The 26801-nt window shown below is 40.5% G+C and overlaps 1 protein-coding gene across 1 annotated transcript; it reads left to right on the top strand.

Moving 5' to 3' along the window:
- Nucleotides 1–10460: 10460 nt before the first annotated feature.
- On the top strand, nt 10461–11338 carry LOC124961109 (ADP-ribosylation factor-like protein 8A). The gene has a single exon (XM_047519867.1). It carries the CDS (start codon nt 10586–10588, stop codon nt 11057–11059), a length of 474 nt encoding a protein of 157 aa, XP_047375823.1. The 5' UTR covers nt 10461–10585; the 3' UTR covers nt 11060–11338.
- Nucleotides 11339–26801: the final 15463 nt, after the last annotated feature.

Here is a 26801-nt window from a genome sequence, read left to right as displayed (position 1 = left end):
CATACATCAGGCTACTGAAGACTGGGAAGTTTGAATACTATATGACTGTTACAGCATAGATTTTCTTTTTCTCCTTATTGAAAAATTTTAAGTTTTTATTTCTTTACTTTTCTCACTCTCTTTTCCTTTTGTTTACCTGTTCCCTCAGAGTCTCTTTCTCCTTTTTCCCATGCTAACAACCAAATTCTTCTGATTACACTCTCACTCTTTCTATGATATAGAACTTCTATATATTCTTTTCTCAGCCCATTAACAGGTACATCCTACACCCCTCCACATTCTCTTTGTCCTCCATTAGAAACAGCAGACCTTATTGCAAATCTATTTGTTATACTGAAGATAATAATTGAACTCATTCTGTTTATTATGACAATATTGTTAATGTCCTCATAGGGGCTATTTGGTTTCGAGTTGCATACTGTCTGAACTGGGCACTGCTAATATTGATCTCCCCCTTAAAGAAAAGGTTTTGGAAACCTATAGGGTCACTATAAGCCTATAGGGGTGAAACTGCAATACCCCAGATCTGCACTGCTAGAGGGGGAAGATACATGAACAACAGGAAAAAACAAGGGAAGAAAATGATCCAAACAAATCTCGATTCTATATTAATAGAATCCAGTGATAGTATGGTAGAAAAAATGTCAGAAAAGGACTTCAGATTATACATAATTAAAATGATTCGTGAGGCAAAGGATGAGATAAGAGAGCAAATGCAGGCAATGAATGATCATATCAATAAGTAGTTGAAAGAGCAAGTGCAGGAAGCAAAAGATCATTTCAACAAAGAGATAGAGATTCTCAAAAAAAAAATGGAAATCCTTGAAATGAAGGAAACAATAAACCAAATAAAAAACTCAATGGAAAGCATCACCAACAGACTAGATCACTTGGAAGACAGAACCTCAGATAATGAAGACAAAATATTTAATCTTGAAAATAAAGTTGCCCAAACAGAGAAGATGGTAAGAAATCATGAACAGAATCTCCAAGAACTATGGAACATCATGAAAAGACCAAATTTAAGAATTATCGGGACTGAGGAAGGCACAGAGATACAAACCAAATGAATGAACTACCTATTCAATGAAATAATAGCAGAAAATTTCCCAAACCTGAAGAATGAAATGGAAAATCAAATACAAGAGGCTTACAGAACACCAAATGCACAAAATCACAACAGATACACACCGAGGCACATTATAATGAAATTGCCTAACATACAAAATAAAGATAGGACACGAATGGTATGAATCTACATTGCGTACAACCATAGAAACGAAATGATGTACCCCATTTGTATACAATGAATCAAAATGCAGTCTGTAAAAAATTAAAAGCTAAATAAAAAAAAAAGTTGGTTGGGGGAGAGGGGCAGGGAATGAGAAGATGCTGGCCCAAGGGTGCCAAGTTCCAGCCCTGCAGGATGAAGCTCCAGAGAGCTAATGCATAGTGAGGCGCTGGCGTTGGCAGTACTGTGTCATGGACTGAATATGTTCTAAGCGCCTCACCCCACATCCACAGGGAGTAAGGGTGTGAGAGGCTGGATGTGCTCTTCACTGGACCACAGTGATCGTTTCAGGCTGTTTGTGCGTATCAAAACATCAGTTCTATACCCTGAATATGTACAATTTTGTCAGTTATATTGATAAATTTTAAATAAAAAACAAAACACAAACACACACACAAAAAAGATAGGATTTTGAGGGCTGTGAGAGAAACACATCAGATTACGTATAGGGGGAAACCAATATGGATATCAGCAGATTTCTCAGCACAGACACTAAATGAATCTCCAGGGACCTTGCTCTTCCCTTTTTCCATGTGAGGACACAGCAAGAAGCCAGCAGTGTGCATTCCAGAAGGGAGCCCTCACCAGAATCCAGTCACACTGGCACTCTGATCTGGACTTACCAGCCTCCAGAACTATGAGAAATATATTTGTGTTGTTGTTGTTTATTTAATTTTTGAGGTACAGGGGTTGGAACCCAGACCCTGTGCATGCTAGGCAAGTGCTCTACCACTGAGCTACAATCCCAACCCTAAATTCATGTTGTTTATAAGCTGATCAGGTTTTGGTATTTTCTTTTAGCAGCCCAAACAGCATTGTTGAACACAGTCTACACACTTGTTCTATTTAATCTAATGGCTATGATCTCTTCCCAAAGGACAACCCCCAACCCACGGGAGTTCTCAGAGTTGATATGGAAATGCCCTTGCTATTGAGAAAGGGTGCCAAGGACCTGATGAAAGGAAGGTAAATTTCCTCGCATGACAATGAACGGCAAGGTCCAACTATCGGAAGCCACTAATAAACAACATGAATTAGGAATCTGCTTCACCAATCCTGACCCCAATTCTATCTCCATCCTCCCCTCCAAGCAGGTGGATGACCCACCTCTCCCTCGAAATGGAACTGGGAGCAGCGGTACTATTTTGTGTCTGTCTTTTGGTCCTTAACAAACTCTACCACATAATAACTGTGATTTCTTTTTCTACACCCTGCCTTGTCCAGCCCCTGAGCTCTTCAACATAAAATTTACGCTCCCCTTAGCTTAGTGGATCCTGGTCTAGTGCCTGATTTTTCATAGTTGATAAACAGATATTAAGTACTGAGGTAATGAGTGAATGTCCTAGAGAAGGCATTTTCCTTCCTGCTAAGATATGGTTGTAAACTAATTCACAATGGTCCCTGCCTACTTGATGCTTATATCTTGCCCTGCAAAGTTCTTGTGTGGACAGTCCTTCTGTGACGTTTGGCCACTTTGCATAAAGATCCAAGATCCCATAAAGTCCACATAAATTCAAAGACTCCTAGAGCTTCATTTCCCATACATATTCCCCAGGTCTCTGGAAGTGTGGACAGGGGACTCAAATGGGGCATTTAAAGGTCAGAAGTCATCTAGAAACCAGATTCATCTACCGGGCCCCTCTCATCCTTCCTTTTCCCAAATCATGCTCTTACCATGTTACGGTGAATAAAGGTCATTTCAGTAAATCCCACTTCTGATGCCAACTGCAAAGTTTCCAAGTCCCCCAAGACCACATGCTTCTGAGAGGATTTGCAAATTTGGGGTTCCCAAGACCAACTTCAAGGTTATTTTTTTCCCTTTGGAGTTATTAATTCATTAGAAAGACTCACAGAACTCACTGAAAACTGTTTATAGCTGGCACCAGTTTACTACAGCAAAAAAATATAGATGAAAATTAACCAAGAGAAGAAATACCTAAGGCAGGGTTCAGGAGAGTTTCAAACAAAGGGACAATGACAGAACTTCCAGTTGACTTGTCCTAGAGGAGTTGTATAGACTGTGCTTGCTTCTCTCAGATATTATGTGCGACAATACTTATGGGTTTTTGACAATCAAGAAAGCTTCCAATCCTTGTTATCTAAAGTTTTTATACTTGGTCATATACACATAGTCTCTCCACCCACATGACTGACCTTAGTCTCTAACCCCTTCAGGAGGCTGAGGTGAGGCAATCTGGATCAGAGCCCCTGACATAAACCATGTTGTTAGCATTGATTATCTGGCATAGCACAAGATTCCCAGTAAATAAAGATACTCTTGTCAAGCAGGACACTCCAAGGCTTAGAGATCACCTCTCAGGAGCCAAGGGCAAAGATCAGAACTCTGTTTTGGCAAGATGAATCCTTTACTATACACTTTTTTTTAAACTTTTTTTTATTTTTTGGTAGCTGTAGATGTACAGCATGCCTTTATTTTATGTGTTTATTTTTATGTGGTGCTGAGGATTGAACCCAGTGCCTCATACATGCTAGGCAAGCAGCTCTACCACTGAGCCACCACCCCAGCCCCTTTACTAAACACTTTGATAGAAGAAATTATGATAGTCAAACATGAACTCTTCAAAAAGGGCCCAACTGGTTTTAGAGGTATGTTCAACCAATCATTCAAGAATTGAGCAAATAATTTTTATGATACTAGACACCAAAGAATAACTCACACCAAAATAGACATGTAGACTAACAATACAAAACAGAAGATACGGAGACAAACCAACCTAAATACAATTTTCTCATACTAGACAAGGGCGCCAAAAACATACAGTGGAGAAAAGATAGCCTCTTTAACAAATGGTGCTGGCAAAACTGGAAATCCATATGTAACAAAATGGAATGAAACCTCTATCTCCCACCCTGCACAAAACGCAACTCAAAGTGGATCAAATTCTTAGGCATTAGAACAGAGACCATGCATCTAATAGGAGAAAAAGTAGGCCCAAATTTTCATCATATCGACTTAGGACCTAACTTCCTTAACAAGACTCCTAAAGCTCAAGAAGTAAAATAAACAGGATAGATTCAAACTAAAAAGCTTCTTCTCAACAAAGGAAATAATCAGTAATGTGAAGAGAGAGCCTACAGAGTGGGAGAAAATCTTTACCACATGCACCTCAGATACAGCACTAATCTCTAGGATATATAAAGAACTCAAAAACTTAACACCAAAAAAACAAATAACCCAATCAATAAATGGGCTAAGGAACTGAACAGACACTTCACAGAAGAAGATATACAGTCAATTACCAAATATATGAATGTTCGTCATTTCTTTCAATTAAACGAGTGCAAATCAAAATGACTCTGATTTCATCTCCTGTCAGAATGACAATTATCAAGAATAGCAGTAAGTGTTGGTGAAGATGTGGAGAAAAAGGTACATCACTGGTGGGACTGAAAATTGGTGCAACCACTATGGAAAGCAATATAGAGATTCCTCAGAAAGCTTGGAATAGAACTACCATTTGACCCAGTTATCCCACTCCTCTGTTTATAACCAAAGGACTTAAAACCAGCATACTACAGTGATGCAGCCACATCAATGTTTATAGCAGTTTAATTCACAATAACTAAACTATAGAACCAACCTTAGATGCCCTTCAACAGATGAATGGATAAAGAAAATGTGGCACATATACACAAAGGAATATTACTCAGCCTTAAAGAAGAATGAAATTATGGCATCTGCAGGTAAATGGATGGAGCTGGAGAATATCATGCTAAACAAAATAAGCTAATCCCCCAAAACCAAAGGCCAAATGTTTTCTCTGATAAGCAGATGCTGATCCATGGGGGGGAGGGGGGTATGGAAGAACGAAAGAATTTTGCATTATGCAGAGGGGAGTGAGAGAAGGGGTGGGACAGCGGGGATAACAAGGACAGTAGAATGAGACAGACATTATTACCCAATATACATGTATGATTACACTACTCGTGTGACTCAGTACCATGTACAGCCAGAGGAATGAGAAGTTATGCTCCATTTGTGTACAATGTGTCAAAATGCATTCTACTGTCATGTATAACCAACTAGAACAAATTTAAAAATTTTTATTAAAAAAAAAAGAAAGATGGGTTGGGGTTATGGTTCAGCGGTACAGCACTTGTCTAGCCCATGTGAGACACTGAGTTTGATCCTCAGCACCACATAAAAATAAATAAATAAAACTGAAGGTGTCCACCTACAACTAAAAAAATATTAAAAAAAAGAAAAAGAAAAAGAAAAAAGGGGCAGTAAAACACCATGTTCCTGAATGTCCCTTTCTGTTCCTTGAAATCTTGCAACACTAGGGAACAGTGAGAGCAAGTCTGGGCTGGGAAGTCCAGATACCAATTATCTTGACAGACAATGACTGTGTTATGCACACTGGGAATGAGGGTGAGTCCCTGTTATCTGTAGAAAACTACCTTCATGCATTACAGCAGGACAGTTGCTCCTTGGGATGCTGGTCACACAAGCAAACCAAGAAAGCTAATGCTGATAATGTCACTGCTTCTGCAGCCTAAGATATAAAACTCCTCTGTCAGTGGTGACTGGGGCAAAACTGAAGGCACTGTGGAAAGGATACATGTCACTTACCCAGCTGGCCACCACTGGACCAAACACGATGAAGGGAGAGGAGGCATGACTTAGCAAGGTACCATGAGTGACGGAGGCACTCTCTGTCAGTCTACTGACATAGAACTCTTTAGGAGCAGTCACTGGTTTCTTGAAAACTTTCCCAATAAATCATATTACTTGCAAAAAAAAAAAAGAAGAAGAAGAAGAATTCACTGCCTTTGTTTCTAGCCATCTGAATATATCTGGTTCTATTTGAAAGAAACTGTGTGCAGTAGTATATTTTCTGGTACTATAATTAAATATTATTTAGAGACAAACTAACTTTACAAAGAAAAGAGGTTTACTTAGCTCAAGGTTCTGGAGATTTTGAAGCAAGTCACCAACGTTGGTTTGGCTCTGGTGAGGGTTTCATGGCATATGATGAATAGTGACAAGAATTTCTCAATACCAGGAGCACCTCTGTGGGCAACTGATCACATTTTAAATGAACAGGAAACCATAGAGTGATTCAGGAGCCAGGCTCTCTTATAACAACTCTTTCTCATAAGAATTGATAGGTCCCATGAGAGTTACCTTAATCCCTTCTGAGCATAGTTTTCCCAGTGACCTAGGGACTTTACATAGGCTCTGCTCCTTAAAAGTCTTACTACTTCTCACCACACTAGGGATCAAGCTCCTGACACCAGAACCCTTGGGGAACACTTTCAAACCATATCCAAACCACCACACCATGACTAAGCTTTTAACAAGCATACCCAATTCTTTTCCTGTTTCTCAATAGGACTAGAAAACTGCTTCCCCTTCTATGTATATTTATCTCCCTTGGGCTTTCACTTGTCAGAAGAGAATTAGCCAGTTGTTACTTATTTACTGGCTGTAATGACATTTAGACTCAGGTTAAAGATGAGGGATGCAATATGACATCAAATAACCTGGTGGAACTGCATTTGAGTCAATAACTCAGGAGGAGAAGTCGAAGAGAATAATCCACCTCAGAGCTCATCTCAGAATTTCCACATAATGAAGAACTTGTTCCCAGTACGAAGAAAGAGCTCTGAAGTTTCAGAGAATTGAATCTCTCTCCCTGACAACAGCAATATGATATAAGAAATGGAACCAATCTCTACTTGGTGGAGCAAGATGTTTCCACACCAAAAATTGAATGGAAGCATTTACCCGAATTGCAGTTCACTGTAGCAATGAATTGTCCTATACAATTTAAATGTAATTAAATATAATTTGCCTTGTGATGTGTATCTTTTATTCCATTGTATGAACCAGAATCTGATCTAGTAACAAATTACATTCTAGATTTTGATGTTTGATATATTAATGTATCAGAGTGTTATGGTTTGAAAATAGAAGAAAAAGAAAACATAATGCATAATGACTTCTAAGTGACCTGCCCAACAAATTTGTGAATTATATATACAAAAGAACTGGGCACACAGGCACACACCTTTAATTCCAGTGCTTGGGACGCTGAGGCAGGAGGATGGCAAGTTTAAGGCCAGCCTCAGCAACTTAGTGAGACTTTCAAAATAAAAAATAAAAAGGCTTGGGAGGTATCTCAATGACAGAGTACTTGCCTAGCATGCACAAGGCTCTGGATTCTTCACGCAATACTGATAAATAAATAAATATAGAAGAACAAAATTGAGATTTTGTTGTTGTTGTTGTTGTTACCAGGCATTGAACCCAGGGGCACTTAACCATTGAGCCACATCACCAGTCTTTTTATTTTTTATTTTGAGGCGGGGTCTCACTAACTTGCCTAGAACCTCACTAAATTGCTGAAGCTGGCTTTGAACCTGTGATCTTCCTGCCTCAGCCTCCTGAACCACTGGGATTACAGGCATGCATCAGTGCCCTGCCCAAAATTGAAACTTAATGGTAATTTTTGTAACCAAATGTTCCCTTTAATTTTTCCATTGTGCTACATCAACACTTCTAAAAACAAGTACATGTGATCAAAGTTTACTATCATAATGAGAGAGAACAAACAGGTTAAGCCATCATTTTAACGATAAGTATTTGCCAGAGATCATAACTGATATTGTTTTCACATGACAAAACTTCACTCTGGAGGGTTTCATTTTGTTCCATATTGCTGTTTATCTGTCACAGAATCCACAACAGTGCTGACATCTTCCCTGATTCTGTGCAGCTAAATCTACCACATGGGTTGCTGATAAAGAGATTAGATCTGACTTCCCTTTTCTCTAAGAATTCTCCTTCTTCTTTCCCCCTTTCCCTTCCCCTATCCCACCTTCCTATATGACCTTCATGTGAAGTTCTCTGTTGTTTTCTGGCATATCCTCTCTATTTGCCTCTGAGAGTGTTTCTTGGCACATCTGTGTGCTTCCTTCTTATGAAAACAGGGCTCTTGGGGACTGCCTTGACCACACCCTTTGACCTCCTCTTGCTCCACTTTATTTCCTTTTTTTAAAATATTTTCAGTTGTAGATGGACACAATGCCTTCACTTTAATCACTTATTTTTATGTGGTGCTGAGGATTGAACCCAGAGCCTCACACCTGCTAGGCAAGTGCTCTACCACTGAGCCACAACCCCAGCCCCTCTTGCTCCACTTAGTTTAGCGTATTCCATTCCTGCCTTCTATTCCAGTCACAGCAATCCAGCACATGCACAATCAAATGCACTGGGACAGAAAGTAAGATACACACTGGACAGAAGGTCTAAAGGAACACAAGTCACATTTCAACTGAGGCTCTCAAAACATCATTTCAGATTTATAAATTCACAGCAGAGACTTTTGTTGCCTTGTGTTTTATTTCTGGGACTCCTTCCCAGCCTGTATATCAAAAGCTAACTTTGGGATCTTGGCTTCTAGAAATTTTATTCCTATTCCCTTCCTCCAGTTCCAACAACCCCATCTGTCTCTCTCACACCCAGCCTTTTTCTCCATTCTAAATACATTGGTTCCTCCCGTACTGTCTCTTTTGCCCTGTTTTTCAGATGCTTAAAACTGCTGTTTTCTGGACTACAGTCCAGTTACCAATTCTACACACACATTCTTTCTTTTAGTCCAGTAGAGCTTGTCATGTTTCTTGCATTCTCTTTTGTACATATATAGTGACACAACACACACTTATCTTTCAAAAGCAATTGTCTAAGCACTTGATTTAATACTTAAAGTCTTGTACCCATTTAAAGGAAGAACAAGTTGGAATTCCATCAGCTGGTAGTGGTGCTTTATTTTTGCTTTTGTTTTTCAGTACTGGGGATTGGACCCAGGGTTTCATGCTTGCTAGGCAAGCACTCCATCCCCAGCCCTTTTTAACTTTATTTTGAAACAGGGTCTTACTAGGTTTGAGGCTGACCTCAAACTTGTGATCCTCCTGCCTCAGCCTCCAAAGTAACTGGACACAGACATGTGCCACCAAGCCCAGTTTAAATACAACTGATAAAATTACATGATCAGAGACATACCAAGTACATCCCGGAGCTAAAGAGGGACTTATAAAGGGAAGAGATTAGACAGACAGTGCTTAATAAACCAGAACATTATACTGGTCTAAGGCAGGGATTCCTCCACTTTGGCAACTATTTGAACATTTGGGGTCATCTAACTCTTGGGCAGGTTTGATGGATATGATTGATGTTGATAGTTTATTTGCCTTTGACCACCAGAGTTGATTCCAAATCCAAAGGAGCATCCAGCAAAGGCTAGAGACTACCCTGAAGCTGGGGACTAGTGAGGTACAGCTGGCTGGGTGATCAGCCTGCTGACTGAGCAGGCCCGGTGGTTAGTTCCTGCAAGGGAGGAGTGGGGACATCTCTGCGCCCCGCAGCACCCACTATCAATTCTGCTCTGAAAGAAAACTTTGCTTTTTACCAAAACAGTACATATTTCCTTTTGCCACAGATGTTCCTCACTGGGGATCCCCTGCCAGGATTTTTGTCTGTTTTATTATCACCATGATACTAGCAATAATCAGCATCAAGTTCAAACATCTATTTCACTTTGGACCAGAGGCCTCCTAAACAAGTGGCATTGTTGTGGGTAACAACACAAGATGGAGTATTAAAAGACTCATATGTGGCTGTTACTCTCCGCTGGGTGCATTTTGGAGGATGGGACTCAGTACCCAGGGATGCTCAGAGGCAAGGATTAAGGAACAAAATGCCTCCATTGCCTCCCTTTCCTTGAGACCTCATCTTCTTGTTCTGGAAAGTGGGCGACACCACCAACCGCTTCTTCAACCTGGAAACGCTGTTACTTAACGGGACCTCACCCGCATCAGGACCACCACCCTTTAAGACGGAAGGGGTGGCAATAGCGCGCGGCGGCCCAGGAAGAGAGAAAATAAAATTCGCCCCTTCTCCCTAAGCGCCCGGTGACGCCCGCTGCCAGTCAACTCCTACCCTGCAGCCCGCGGCCTCCCCTCCCACCCGCCCGCGGGAGCCGGTCCCCTGCTGCGGGCGAGGGAGGAGCGCGCGCTCGGGTGCGAGCAGGACTCGGCCCGGCCCGCGGGAGGGCGGCGGCGGCGCGGGCGGAGGAGGAGGGCGCTGAAGCCACACCCATCTGCGAGCGGATCCGGAGGCAGCGAGTCGGTGGCCGCCGAGCTTCAGCCTCCGCCCGCACCGAGCAGCCGGACCCGGGCCGCACCGGGGAGGGGCCGCTCCGGGCAGCAGCGCGAGGGCAACGAGGGGCGGCGGGGACCCGGCACCGGGCGGGGCCGGCGGCAGTGACCATGATCGCTTTGTTCAATAAACTGCTGGACTGGTTCAAGGCCCTGTTCTGGAAGGAGGAGATGGAGCTCACGCTGGTCGGGCTGCAGTACTCGGGCAAGACCACCTTCGTCAGCGTGATCGCGTCAGGACAGTTCAATGAGGACATGATCCCCACCGTGGGTTTCAACATGCGCAAAATCACCAAAGGGAATGTGACCATCAAGCTCTGGGACATTGGGGGACAGCCCCGTTTCCGCAGCATGTGGGAGCGCTACTGCCGGGGAGTGAGTGCCATCGTGTATATGGTGGATGCTGCGGACCAGGAGAAGATCGAGGCCTCCAAAAATGAACTCCACAACCTGCTGGACAAACTTCAGTTGCAGGGCATCCCGGTCTTAGTCCTGGGTAACAAGCGGGACCTCCCAGGGGCACTGGATGAGAAGGAACTGATTGAAAAAATGAATCTGTCTGCCATCCAGGACCGAGAGATCTGATGCTACTCCATCTCCTGCAAAGAGAAAGACAACATTGACATCACCCTACAGTGGCTTATTCAACACTCAAAGTCACGGAGAAGCTGAGACCGCGGCTCTTCCCCCTCTGTCCTGGGACGGCGGTGATCTAAACCTGAAGCCGAGCTCCCCGCCCACCCCATCCCCCCCAACCCACCCCTCCTCACTCGGTGAGGGGACGGCCCTCTGGGGCTCCCAGAGTCCCATTCTGCTGAGGTTTGAACTCCTGTTTTTATTGTAAAATAAATTGCCCCCCATCTGGGCCCCTAAAAAAAAAAAAAAAAAAAAAATTACATGATCAACACACAGTGCTTAATGAAATACAATGGGACTTACAGTTCTTCTATATCTCAACAATTATAAATTTTCCAAGGCTTAGTTTTATATTTGCCTCAAAAAGAGTGAACACTGTGGGATTCTACCCAGAGGAAAGTGTGTGGAGAAACCATGCAAGAGAATCATGGAATCATGGTCTTGGTAGCTGAGTTGTTTCCCCCATTCTTTAGGAATTTTTTTATAGGATTCTTTATTAATTCATTGTTTTATTCGTTTTTTTTTTCATTGCTGTGACAAACAACTTAAAGGAGGAAAGCTTGACTTTGGCTCAGTGTGAGAGGTTTTCATCCCTGGTCACTTGACCCCATTACTTTGGGCCTGTGGTGAGGTAGAACATCATAGCAAGAAATGCATGGTATAGGAAAGCTGCTGTCATCATGACATCCAGGAAGCAAAGAGAGAGAGAGGAATGAGCCAGGGTCCCCATATTTCCCCCAAGGGCATACCTCCAATAACCTAACTTACTTCCACCAAGTCCATCTCTAAAGATTCCACCACCTCCTAATAGCACTATCAGATGAGAACCAAGCCTTCAACACATGAGCACTTGGGGGACATTTCAGATCCACGCTGCAATACTGCCTTAAAATTTCAAGATAACCTAAGAAAAAGAGCCTGTCAGTCTTTCACCCTCCTTTTCAACTTCCCCATAATCCCATGAGCATTTCAAGTTTTCTTTAAATGTATTTGGCATATTCATTTCTTTTTTTTTATTTGTGTAATCATAAATTTACATAGGGTAATGTTGTTTGATTCATTGTTATTTTTTCCCTTCCCCCTACCCCTCCCACCCCTCTTTTCTCTCTATACAGTCCTTCCTTCCTCCATTCTTGCCCCCCTCCCAAACCCTAACTCTAACCCTAACACTAACCCCTCCCACCCCCCATTATGTGTCATCATCCACTTATCAGCGAGATCATTCATCCTTTGGTTTTTTTGAGATTGGCTTATCTCACTTAGCATGATATTCTCCAATTTCATCCATTTGCCTGCAAATGCCATAATTTTATCATTCTTTATGGCTGAGTAATAATCCATTGTATATATATATACCACAGTTTCTTTATCCATTCACCAATTGAAGGGCATCTAGGTTGGTTCCACAATCTGGCTATTGTGAATTGAGCAGCCACATTGATGTGGCTGTATCTCTGTAGTATGCTGATTTTAAGTCCTTTGGGTATAGGCCAAGGAGTGGGATAGCTGGGTCAAATGGTGGTTCCATTCCTAGTTTTCTAAGGAATCTCCACACTGCTTTCCAGAGTGGCTGCACTAATTTGCAATCCCACCAGCAATGTGTGAGTGTACCTTTCTCCCCACCAACACCTATTGTTGCTTGTATTCTTGATAATCACCATTCTAATTGGGGTGAGATGGAATCTTAGGGTAGTTTTGATTTGCATTTCTCTTATTACTAGAGATGTTGAACATTTTTTCATATGTTTGTTGATTGCTTGTAGATCTTCTTCTGTGAAGCGTCTATTCATTTCCTTAGCCCATTTGTCGATTGGGTTATTTGTATTCTTGGTGTAGTTTTTTGAGTTCTTTATAGATTCTGGAAATTAGTGCTCTATCTGAAGTATGAGTGGCAAAGATTTTCTCCCACTCTGTAGGCTCTTTCTTCGCATTGCTGATAGTTTCTTTTGCTGAGAGAAAGCTTTTTAGTTTGGATCTATCCCAGTTATTGATTCTTGCTTTTATTTCTTGTGTTATGGGAGTCCTGTTAAGGAAGTCTGATCCTAAGCCGACATGTTGAAGATCTGGACCTACTTTTTCTTCTATAACCTACAGGGTCTCTGGTCTGATTCTGAGGTCCTTAATCCATTTTGAGTTTAGTTTCGTGCATGGTGAGAGATATGGGTTTAGTTTCATTCTGTTGCATATGGATTTCCAATTCTCCCAGCACCATTTGTTGAAGAGGCTATCTTTTCTCCATTGCATATTTTTGGCCCCTTCGTCTAGTTTGAGAAATTTGTATTTATTTTGGTTTGTGTCCATGTCCTCTGTTCTGTACCATTGATCTACCTATCTATTTTGGTACCAATACCATGCCGTTTTTGTTACTATTGCTTTGTAGTATAGTTGAAGTTCTGGTATTGCGATACCCCCAGCTTCATTTTTCCTGTGAAGGATTGCTTTAGCTATTCTGGGTTTCTTATTCTTCCAGATGAATTTCATGATTGCTTGCTCTATTTATGTAAGGTTCATCATTGGGATTTTAATTGGAATTGCATTGAATCTGTATAGCACTTTTGGTAGTATGGCCATTTTGACAATATTAATTCTGCCTATCCAAGAACATGGGAGATCTTTCCATCTTCTAAGGCTTTCTTTAATTTCTTTCTTTAGTGTTCTGTAGTTCTGGCATATTCATTTCTAAGAGTTTTATCCAAACTTGTTTCTCTGAATCATCAAAATCATGGGGAACTAAGAATGAACTTCTCAGAAGGTCAAAAATTTCACAGTAATACATTTTCTAGCAAAACATTCTTTGCACAAAAAAAATTACCAATTAATACAGACCAGAACATCATTCTTATTTCCTAATACTGTGCTAATCCTAAAATGAAAGACTGAAAAATCTGTTAACATTGAGAACTTCTGTTCCTCGAAAGATGCCATCAATAACTACATGAAGCCAGGTGGAGTGGCACATACCTCTAATCCCAGCTACTCAGGAGGCTGAAGCAGAAGGATTCAAGTTTAAGGCCAACCTCTGCAACTTAGAGAGACTGTCTAAAAATGAAATAGAAAAGAGCTGGGGATAGAGCTCAGAAGTGGTATGCTCCTGACTCTGATCCCCAGTATGGAAAAAACTAAATATATAAAGTAAAACATGCACAGTGAAAAAACATTTTTCTACATACATAACCAACAAATGATTAATATCAAGTAATAGTAATTCATAAAGAATTTCTGTTAATCAGTCAATAAGATGAGAAATAGATAAACAATCTAATAGGAAATTTTTCAGAAATATGAATGAGAGTTACACAGAAAAAGAAACACATACACCCAATAAATGTAAAGAGATAGTCAATATCGGCAGGAATGGGGAAATACAAATCAAGAACATTTAATGAACAAAAACAAAAATGTCTGGTAATACCAAATACTTGAGAGAATATGAATCAATGGGTTTCAGTTATATATTACTGATTGAAGTGTAAATTGGTACAATTTGTTGAGTATAAATGGATATTATCTTGTAAAGTCAAATATTCATAAAGTTAAGATCCAGCAGTTTGACTTCTAACTATATACCTATAAACCCAAAAGAAATTTTAGCACATATTGTTAAGGTTTGGATATGAGAAGTTCCCCAAAAACTTATGGTTAGATGATGAGATCTATAATCCAATCAATGGATTAATTCATTTGATAGATTAATAATTTGAAAGGACTACTGTACTGGGTGGTAACTGTAGGCAGGTAGAATTTGACTGACAAAGTAGGTCACTAGGAGCATGCCTTTGGGGTATATACCTTGTCCCTGGCTCCTTGTGCTCACTCTTTCTCTCTTAATCTCTCTCTCTCTCTCTCTCTCTCTCTCTCTCTCTCTCTCTCTCTCTCTCTCTCCTCCCCCCTCCCCCTCTATCCCCCCCTGCCTCTCTCTCCTCTCTCTCTCTCTCTCTCTCTCTCTCTCTCTCTCTCTCTCTCTCTCACTCTCTCAATTTCTAACTGTCATGAGCTGAGTATATTTTCTCTTCCAGGCCCTTCTACCATGATACTCTGCCTCACCTCAGGCCCAGAGGAATGGAGCCAACTGACCATAGACTGAACCTGAGAAACTGCATCTAAAGAAACTTCTCCTCTAGATGTTCTTGTCAGGTCTATGCAACAAAAAGCTGCACCTAGAAACATACATAATAATACTTATAGAAGTATTGTGCTTAATTGAAAAAAGCAAAACCACTAGAATCAAAATGAATGCCCAATAATTGAATAGTAGAAAAACAAATTGTGACAAATTCATACAATGGAATATTGGGAATGTGTGGTAGGGCAAAGGTGCTCACATCATTATAGCCAGAAAGCAGGCAGAGAGAGAGAGAGGGAGAAGAGAGAGGGATGGGGGCTGGGAATGAGAATGTTCCTGGGGTCCCATGGGCACGCTACCAATGTCCTAATTTCCTCCCACAAGGCTCTACCTTCTAAAGGTTCCATCTCCTCCAACAGTGCCACAGGTTGTCAACCAAACATTAACACATGAGCCTTTAGGGGATACTTCAGATTCAAACTATAGCAATTGGCTTGATGGTAGGTTTACAGGGAATGTAGAAACTAATAGAAAAAAAGCACTCTGTCTGATATAGCGGTGAAACCAGTTCAAACCATTGACTGTGGGAACTTGGAAGTAGTACTGTACCTACTTCACTTGAATCCTAAGGAAAGACATCAGGGAAGCAGAATATTCACCCCCATTGTCAGGTGTGTTCAGCAGCCTTTGGTAATGTTACAAAAGAGATGCCTTTAGGGGTAAGGATGATCAGTTTTGAAAGTAGGAATGAAAGAAGTAACTGAATCACTGTCTTTGACAATAAATATATGGAAATTTTTTATTAATATGTGACTTCAGTAAGTGCACAGCACACACACACACACACACACACACACACACACGTACAGACACTGTAAAAATCTTTCATTCACCTCAGCCAAGAGCAATAAAGTGACATAGTGACACAAGCAATCTGGCTGCTGGAAGAACTGGGAAATATTGTTCCCACTCTGTATATTAAAATTCTAAAATATGACTTCCAAAATTTTTTTCAAACAAAATGGATTTCAGAATTACCTTTTAGATGGAATAATATTCCAAATGTTCATATTTTGAAGATGCCATGTGGCTTCAGCCTCTGCTGAATATTGATTTGATCATTTGATCATTGAGGGATAGATGGCCAAAGGGTATATTCATTAACTGCCACCAAAAAGTCAGGTTATTGCTGAATTGGACTTCTAGAAGTCCTGAAACCTGGATTGGGTGGGAGGTGTGATTGTAATATAGGTTTTCCATGAGTTGATATTCTGAAATACAGTACCATTAAGTTTCAAAATACCAGTTTTTGAGGGATAACAATATATTTTAGTATTTTTGAAAAAACACGAAATCTGAATCTTATTACCTACCTGTCTTACTAGCTATCCAGAGAAGTATATTCTGCATTAAAAGTTCACATCAAACAAAAAATACTCCTTTTCAAAAATATATACATTCATTGCTTTAAAACCTCTGATAATTCTACCCCAACAAATAGGTTGGTAACATAATATTGAAAAAAACAGCACAGTGTACTGGAGTTCTGAAAGTTTGTTTTGTGGTCACAACATCCTGATAGCAAACCCAGACTTTATTTACCCTGGTTGTGGTCTATTCCAGCAATTCTTTTTTGCGGTACTGGGGATCAAACTCAGGACCTTGTGCTTGCAAGGCAAGCACTCTATCAGCTGAACTATTTCCCCAGCCCCTATTCCAGCATTCTGACTCCTACATACTTGAATATTCTTTTCTTGTGTACATTCATCTAAGCATAATGTGCAATTCATTTCCTTGATACTTTCAAAATGAAAAAATATTATCTAAGCAAACAGGAAATGACCAATTTTTCCTAAGAATTGTAAAAGACAATTAAATAAATCTTTCAGGTCTGAGGCCCCAAAAGTCCTTCCCAGAAAGTTTGCAAAACAAGAACAAGATCCATATTTAACAGAGAGCTATCAGTTCCAGGCAGCATGTGGAAGTAACCATGAGCTGCCTGGAACGGATAGGTCTCTGCTAAATGGGGACCCTGTTCAAGGAGCCATCAGGGCCTTTCTGGATTGGTAATGAACTCAACTCAGAATGACCCAACCCAAAGGGCTGGGTTGGTTCCTCAGTCCTTTGTCTTTGGAATTTCATGCCTAGAAAGAAGGAAGAGAAATGAAAGTGATCATTTCTGCCTCTTGGTTTTATTTTTTCAGTAACAATGACCAGTTCTTCCCGCCTCCTCACCCTGCGGGCAGACACTCTGCCTATCCTCTTAATAAAATCTCTTGCGTGAGTTCCTGCGTCTGGAGTGGTTCCTGGGTGCTTTCATTGACTCTGTGACCTGGATAGGCTCTTCTACCACCACCTAGGCGAGTGGAATCCCGTCTGACACCCCAGATGCCCCTGCCCCAGACACTGGTCTCACCTTCCATTCCATGCTCTCCTCCACATCCAGACACCGGCCTCATTCAATAAGTGGCTTGACCCTGGCTTTTGGTTACCTGGGGGAAGTGACCTTTGAGCGTCGGGTACCCCCTAGTCTCTCCACGGTTCCGGGGAACCCCCAGCCATGGTTCCTGCAACTATGGTTGAATCCCTATACTGATTGCTGGGGGAGAGCTCCAGGCTGGCGGGGGACTCTTTCCTAAGAGGACCGCCTCTCATGAGACCTACTCCAATCCTGGATTCTCTCTATGGCATTTTTGTCTCTACGAAAGCCCCGGTGCCGGGCACCCAGGTCTCCTTACAGGCTTAGCCTTGACGCTTACCTAGTGGTAGTGAGTACTCCCTGATAACTCGTCCTTTGCTCGGGTGATTCCCTGGTGGCCGAGGCATGCCTCAACTCCATGTTCACCAATCCCTCTCTCACAATGGGCAGCTCACTCTCAATTCCCACCCATACCCCTGGGTTGCCTCTTAGTTAAGAGTCTCTCCACCTCACCCCAGACCTCAAACCAAACGGCACTTTAGATCCCAACATTTTTAGGGATCTTTTTAATTTCTGAGAGCACTCAGGGAAATGGAAAGAGATTTCCCTACATTTTCTTTGCTCTTCCTGCAATCTCTCTCTCTCTCTTCTCCCTCCCTCTCTCTACCTTTCTCCTTCTTGCACTCTCATGCTATTTTACTAAAATACTAATGGCCATTATCATTTTTTTCTTCTAGGACTCTTGTTTTTTTTTTTTTTTCTGTTTTTGTTAAATGCTATATTTTTTGAGCTCACAATTTTGATCCTACATACCTAGGTTAATGGTTCTTTGATCAGTTCTAATTTTATTCAACTCTAGAGTTATTTTTGAACATCTGTTATATTGCAATGGAGATTCACCTATAAAAGGCTACAAGGCCTTTGCTTTTGTGTTATGTGTATATTGTGTTGTCTAATGTTGTGTTGTCTATGTATGTGCATGATAACAAAATTGACATAAATAACGAGTGCTCATAAAATTAAAATTTAAAAAATGGATCCAGATACCTTAATTCATGTGATTTAAAAGGTTCAATTTAAATTGGGTAAACAAATGAAAATAAAATGTCTTTAAAATTACTTACCTCACAAGTCTGTAGGTGGTCAAATTAATAAAGTGTTGATGCTTATAAAATGTCTAATATCAATTGTTCATAGGACTTTTCTTCAACAGGAAAGAGACAACAAATACTGTTCAATACACTTAACTCATATCTTGATTTTTACAGTAAAATAAGTAGATTATATACAAAGGGATCCAAAAATTTCAACTGTGTTTCAATTAGAGTACTGTACATAACAAAATATTTCATCTTATTAAAATGGAGTAATTTATCTAAATTCAGAAATATCATGAGTTATTTCAGAATGTGAACAAAAAGGGATCAAAATATAAAAAAGAAAAAGAAAAGGTTCTAGGTACAAAAATATATTTAGTAGAAGGGATAAGAAAATGCTTCTGGGAAGGAAAATCTTTCTGTGATGAAACCCAGGATAGGATCCACAGTCATTGCCTGCTGGCTCTCCCCTCATGGGGATCCAAGCCACCTTGACCATGCCCCCTCCTCCCTGGCCAATATCCACCATAGGGTGTTTCTACCTCTTTCTGTTGCCAACCTCCTCACCCACCACAGAATCCAACTCTGGACAGCCTTCCCTCTACTGGTAATGAGTCCTCAGAGATCTTCTACAGTGGCCCTGACCCCTCTCTCTCTCTCTCTCTCTCTCTCTCTCTCTCTCTCTCTCTCTCTCTCTCTCTCTCTCTCTCTCTTTCTCTCTCTCTCTTTCTCTCTCTCTACAAAAACCCCAGTGCTGGGTCAGGGTCTCCCTCGGCTTTGGCCACAGATCTGTCAGGGACAATAACAACCCTCACTGATGGTCTACTTCTATGTGGGAAATCAGAGAGGTTGTGGGGACTCTTCTTCCTCTCCTGTTTCCCTTCTCTGGGCTCCTGAGAACTCTTAGCCGTGGGCTCTGCCCAATCTAAAATTCTCTGCGACCCCCACCCCCTTGGCTGTCTTCTCAAAAACATTCAGCCTCTCCATTTGACTCCAGATCTCAAAACTTGCAGGTTCATTTTCTATTGCAACACAGTCTGACCCCAATATAAATTAGTTCCTATGTTCAAACCTTCTCTTTACTCTTGCCCCTTTTTGTGTTAATAAGAATAGTACTGGGGATTTATTTATATCATTTAATGCTCTATAACAGGACCTGTTAGAGCCTGGTTTGTTTAAGGTTAATATCCTGAAACATGAAAGCATTTTGCCACTTTGTCACACAAAAGCAAAGTGAAAAGTTCTCTCAAACTTTCTTTGATTCATGCTTTAGATATAATGTTACATTGTGTTAACTATGTTCATATAGACTCAGGAAACAATATATGTAAACTTCTTAATTTAAGAAAGAGGCAGAGATCAGCTTCAGAACTAGAACACATTACCTAAGATTTGTAAAGAACTTCGCTTTACCTGAGATAAGGCTCTGCCTCCCACCCTGCTGCATGTCAGAATGGCTCCAAAATAAGCCAGACTTCAGCATATTTAAAGTTATATTCAAAATACTGGTTTTTTTCATTGCAAAATTACTGTGGTCTCAAACAGGGGATATAATGTATAGCTCAGCTAAAATTCAAGATAGCTATTACACAAACTAAATGTTTTACTGTTGTTAATTCCATTTTGTATTTTCCTTGTAAACTCTATAACTGTCACCTGATTAATGTTTTGCAGAGGTACTGCTTCAAGAACAAACAATCTAAATTAATTTGAGATAATAAGCCATCACCTATAGGACAGATATGATAATATAGACTCCAATTAAATAAAAGGGGGTAAAATAACTGTAAAGTCATAAACATTAAAGTTAAAGCCCACTACTCTTACTTTATGACTGGTGAGATTGGCTTGCTGAATGTTTAAGATCAAACTTAGAGATTGAGATTAAAATACAGGGACCAAGAAAGTCAATATTTGGTTCCTACCCTCCAAGTCACCTGGAACCCAGGGAACCAGTGAAGTTTTCTAAGTAACTTTGCAACACTGGGCCACATGACCTCCCGATCAGGGAGATTAATGAGACCACTAGAGGATGAAAAGCCAATCAATGCACCTTCTGCAAAAAGGAGGGTCATTGAAAAAGGGAGACATCCCTGATGCCTCCAAAGGAAGCCACCTCATCAACAGACCTTACCTAGCAAATGGCACTAAAGGAGCTAAGAAGTTGCTCTCAAGTTCTCCACGAGTAACCCCTAGGGAACTCAGCTGACCCTTAACAACAAATAAAAACAAGGACAATTTGACCAGCTTGATCTTGAACACCCAGCAAAACAGTTAAAACCAAAACATAGCCATTCCTGGGGATTTAAAAGAAGAAACAATAGTTAAATGTAACCTAAGATGTACACTTATGTTAACCCCAAGGATAAGACTGGAGGTTACTAAAGAGATTCTTAAGCAAGAGTGCCTGAAAACCATCAAGAGAAACTGTCAGAGTCAGAAATTTTTGGTCATTTTAAGGTCTACAGATTTTCCTGAACAGGACTGTGCCTGCTAAATTGCCTACAGAAGTTCCTACAAGATCAGATACACAAGTTGCAGAACTGGCAGACACACACAAGTTCACCAACCAATCGGCCCAAACAACTGCTTTTCCTTCAAGACTACCAGCCCCTGACACCCAAAACTGAGACCTGCGATTCACCATTGACACCTCCATCTCCAAAAACTCTGCTCCCACCTAAAACCCTCCCTAATCCCCTTTTTTTATAAGAAGGAGACTCTTCGCGCCCAACCAGCAGGAAGAAGTTACAGAAGAAAGACCATCTTCCCACCCCTGGTATCTATAAAAACAAAAAGGGAGGAATATTGGTATAAGATCTGCTATTTTGCTGCTGCCATTATTCTCCCTCCCTGACACCACTTTACAATCCAGATTGTTAGCCCGAGAACTTCCTAGTCAGTAATTGGTTCAGATTGTTAGCCCGCGAACCTCCTCACCAGCCATTGATCTATTGTTATTAGCCCATGAAATTCAACTACTGGAGGAACTTTGGATTATAGAGAGGGAAATGAGAGGCAGGGGGATATGAAAAATGTGGAATGAGACAGACATCATTACCCTATGTACATGTACGATTACACAAACGGTATGACTCTACATCGTGTACAACCATGGAAATGAAATGATGTACCCCCCCCAAAAAAAAATAAAAAAGAATGGCTCAACCACCATTCTGTCTCTCCCTCTTGCACATGCTCTCTCCCTCTCCCCGCCTCTCTCTCTCTCACACTCTCTCACCCTGCGGGCAGACACTCTGCCGGTTCGCTTAATAAAATCTCTTGCATGAAAAAAAAAAATAACAATGACCAGATTCTGCATTCTGTTATTTTTCTTCATGGTCAGAAAAGGGATCATTGCCCATGAGTCACTTTCTTTCTTTCTTTTTTTCATATTTTTATTGCTGCATTAAAATGTTAAATAATGGTGTGATTTGTTGTTACATATTCATACATGCACATGATATGATCAATTACCAATATCATTCCGCACTATTTCCTCTTTCTCACCCTTCCTCCTGTGCCCCTTTCCTTTACTGATCTCCCTTCTATTTTCATAAGATTTCCCCTCACCCCACACCTTTATTTTCCTTTTTCCACTCTAGCTTCCACCTATGAGACAAAACATGACCCTTGACTTTCTGAGTTTGGCTTTTTTTAGTTAACATAATGCTCTCAAGTTCCATTTATTTTTCTGCAAATGACATAATTTTGTTCTTCTTTATGACTGAATAAAACTCCATTGTATATATATACCATATTTTCTTTGTCCATTGATCTATTGACGTACACCCAGGCTGGTTCCATAGTTTGGCTATTGTGAATTGTACTGCTATAAACACGGGCATGCATGTGTTGCTATAATATGCTGACTTCAATTCTTCAGGACAAATACCGAGGAGTGGTACAGCTGGGTCACATAGCGGTTCCATGCATAGTCTATTGAGGAAATTCCATATTGATTTGCATAGTGGTTGTACTAATTTACAATCCCACCAATACTGTAAAAGTTTTCCTTTTTCTCCACATCCTTTTGAGCATTTTTTGCCTTTTAAACCTTGAGTCGCTTTCTTACAAGCAGTCAGTAGTTCAGTGGAGCAGAGCTAACACAGCTATAGAGATAGTCCTAGCAGCGAAGACTGCCCTGGGTCACAGTGGATGTCTCTGTGTGGTACAGAACCTTCAGCCAAGTGAAAAATCAAAATATGAGATCTGTTATGATTTGTACTGTGTCCCCAAAAAGATGAGGCAGTCCCAATCCCCAGTACTTCAGAATATGGCTTTATTTGGAAGTAGGATCTTTCACATGAAGAAGATGATGTCTTTAAGGTTGGCCCTAACCCAATATATCCACAATCTTTATAAAAACAGGAAATTTAGTATAGACCCATGTGAATATGAAAGCAGAAATAAGGGAGACACTCCTACAAGTCAAGGAATGACAAACATTTCCAGCTAACTGCCAGTAGCCAGGAGAGAACAGAATCTTCCCACAGCCTTCAGGTGGAACCAACCCTGTTGCCACCTTGATCTCAGACCTTGAGAACTGTGAGACAATACATTTTTGTCACTTAGGCTATCCACTTTGTGGTACTTTGCTGTAGTATCTCTATCAAACTAACTTAAGGCCCTAACTAAAGAAATTTTAGAATAGTGGCTCTCGAAGTGTGGCTGCCAGACCGGCTGCATCACTCAGGAACTTGCCAGAAATGCAATTCTCATCCTATGTTTTCTGAAGCAAAAACTCTAAGGGCCACCTCCAGCCTTGTGTTTTAACCAGCCCTCCAGATTAGTCTGATACATACTCAAGTTTGAGAACCACCAGTCTGAGAAAATTCTATGTTCCTTAGCTGTTGGAAGGACTCTAGAAAATAAGAATCTGAAATTGCTGGAATTGGGCGTAGATTTATTTGTAGTTTTTCCCATGTTTTATGGCAGTAAAATGCACAAAACATAAAATTGACCATCATTACCATTTTTAAGCATAGAGTTCAGGGGCACTGAAGTACATTCATATTTTGCACAATCATCACTGCCATTCGTTTCCAGAACTCTTTTAACCTTGCAAAGCTGAAACCCGGTAGGCATTTGTCATGGTTTAAATATTAGGTGTCCCCCAAAAGCTCATGTGAGAGACAATGCAAGAAAGTTTAGAAGTGAGAAGTTTGGGTTATGAGAGCCCTAACCTAACCAAAGTGTTCATCCCCTGGTAGGGTATCTGGAGGCTGGAGGAGTTGGATCATTGGGGTGTGCCTTCAAGGTATATATTTTGTCCTTGCTGAACAGAGTTCTCACTCTGCTCCATGGTGGCCACGTTCTGAGGCACTTTCCTTAACCACATTCTTATGCCATGATGTTCTGCCTCACCTCAGGTCCTGGGGAATAGTGTCAGCCTTCTGTGGATGAAGAACTCTGAAACCTTAAGTCCCAAATAAACTTTTCATCCTCTAAAGTTTTTCTTGTCAGGTATTTTGTTCACACCAATAAAAAAGCTGACTAAAACACCATTAAATGATAACTCCCCATTTTCCACTTTCCCAACCCCAGGCAACTATTCTATTTTTGTCTCCATAGATTTAACTATAGATACCTCAGAAGGTGAAATCATACAGTATACATCTTTTTCTGACTGGCTTATTTCACTTAGCTTAATGTTCCTAAGATTCATCCATATTGTATTATGAACCAGAATTCCATTCCTTTTTAAGACTGAATAATTTTTCATTGCATGTATAGATCACATTTTACTTAAGTGTCAGTGAAAAAATATGCTGCTTTCATGTTTTAGCTATGCTGCTCTGAATATGGATGAACAAATATCTCTTCAAGAATCTGCTCCAATTCTTTTGAATATATACCTAGAAGTGAAATTGCTGAATCACATGGTATTCTATACTTAATTTTTTTTTTTTTTTTTTTTTTTTTTTTTTTTTTTGGTACCAGGGATTGAACCCAGGGGCACTTAACCACTGAACTACCTCCCCGAGTCCCTTTTTTATATTTTGAGACAGGGTCTCACTAAGTTGCTGAGGGCCTTGCTAAGTTACTGAGGCTGGCTTTGAACTTGTGATCCTTCTGCCTCAGGCTCCTGAGCCGCTGGGATTACAGGTATGCGCCAGTATGCCCAGTCTTTGTTTAATTTTGTGCATGTGTATGGTTCTGGGAATTGAACCCAGACTTTACCACTGAGCTACATTCCCAGTCCTTTTTATTTTTTTCATTATAGGACAGAGTCTTTTGAGTTGCCCAAACTGGCCTTGAACTTGCAATCCTCCTACCTCTGCCTCCCCAATTGCTGAGAATACAGGCTTGCTCCACCATGCTTGATCTATGTTTAATTTGGGGAGATCTCTAAACTCTTATCTAGTATCTATACATTTTACTTTCCCACAATGCACAAGAATTCCAATGTCTCCACATCATGGCCAATACTTGTTATTTTCTGCTTTTGTTTTTTGTTTGTTTTTATAGTAACCATCTTAATGGTATGAAGTGGTATCTCATTAGAGTTTTGGTTTGCATTTCCCTAATAATTAGTGATACTTAGCACCTTTTCATGTACTTATTGGCCATTTGTATTTCTTCTTTGGAGAAATGTCTATTTGAGTCTTTTGCCCATTTTTGAACTGAGTACTTTGGAGTTTTATTGTTGAATTTTAGGAGTTCTCTTTAAATTCCTAATCACTTATCAGACATGATTTGCAAATGTTTTCTCCCATTCTATGGTTGGTTTTGCTCTGTTGATAGAGTTTTCAGATCATGTGTGTGTGTGTGCATGTGTGTGTTTGTGTGTATGTGTGTGTGTGTACATTATTTGTGGGGAAAGTGTACAAGGGATTGAACCCAGGGCAATTGACCACTGAGCAATATCCCCATTTTAATTTTTTATTTTGACATAGGGCCTCACTAAGTTGCTGAGAATGGACTTAAACTTGTGATCCTCCTGCCTTAGCCTCCCAAGTTGCTAGGATTACAGGCATGCCCTGCTAGATGCACAAAATTTTTAATTCTCATGAAGGCTGATTTGTCCATTCTTTCTTTTTTGCCTGTGCCATTTGTGTCAAGTCTGAGAAATCATTGCCAAACTCACTACCATGATTTTTGACCTATTTTGATGTAAGAGTTTTATAAGTTGTAGGGCTTACATTTAGGTTATGGATCCATTTTGAGCTGATTTTTGTGTGTAGTGTTAGGTAAGGGTACAGCTTCATTCTTTGGCATGTGGATATCCACTTTTCCCAGCACCATTTGTCAAAAAAAGAAAAGAAAGCAAGAAAGCAAGCAAGCAAGCAAGCAAGAAAGAAAGAAAGAAAGAAAGAAAGAGAGAGAGAGAAAAAGAAAGAAAGAAACTCATTTTCTATTGAGTGGTCCTGGGAGCCTTGTCCAAAATCATTTGACCATAATGTTAGGGCTAATTTCTGAACCCTCTAATCTATTCCATTAGTCTCTGTGCCTGTCTTTATGCTAGGAGCACATCGTTTTGATTACTATAGCTTTGTAGTACATTTTGAAACCAGGATGTGTGGACTTTATAATTAATTGCCAATAGTAATTAAACTATTTTCATGAATTCTATAAGCCACTCTAGCAAATTATTAAACCCAAGAAGGATGTCTTCTAGCCAGAGAGGAATAATTGACACATAGAATAGGGGAGAATAGGAAGGGCTGGTTATAATCAAAGTTTCAACTTGGAGGAAAACACAATAAAATTCCTAACATTTAATCGAGGGCTGGTACTGATATCATCCCATCTTACCTGCACTAATAACAGTGGGAATGATTTGGTCACTTGACTCCTTTTGAACAAGATCCTGAAGATATGATCCCAGGAGGGTTAGCCACTACCCTAGAAGAGTCATCATCATAGGCCTGGCAGGCCATCCTTCCCCAAGGAGGATACCCAACCACCAAGGCTATAATATACCAGATATGAATATTAGGTGTCTCTTCCTTCTTTGTTGCAACCCCAAGCCCCCACAAAAAAAGAATATTTTCTTCTTTAAGAGTTTCCAGTTGAGGATACAGTCCATATGGGTAAGTTCAGAAGGAGTAGGACAAAAGTCCTCCTCCCTGCCCTTTATTCCTCTGGCTATTTTAAAGGGTTAACTGA

Source organism: Sciurus carolinensis, chromosome 1, assembly GCF_902686445.1.
Source record: "Sciurus carolinensis chromosome 1, mSciCar1.2, whole genome shotgun sequence".
NCBI lineage: Eukaryota > Metazoa > Chordata > Mammalia > Rodentia > Sciuridae > Sciurus > Sciurus carolinensis.
This window is presented reverse-complemented; position numbering and strand designations above follow the sequence as displayed.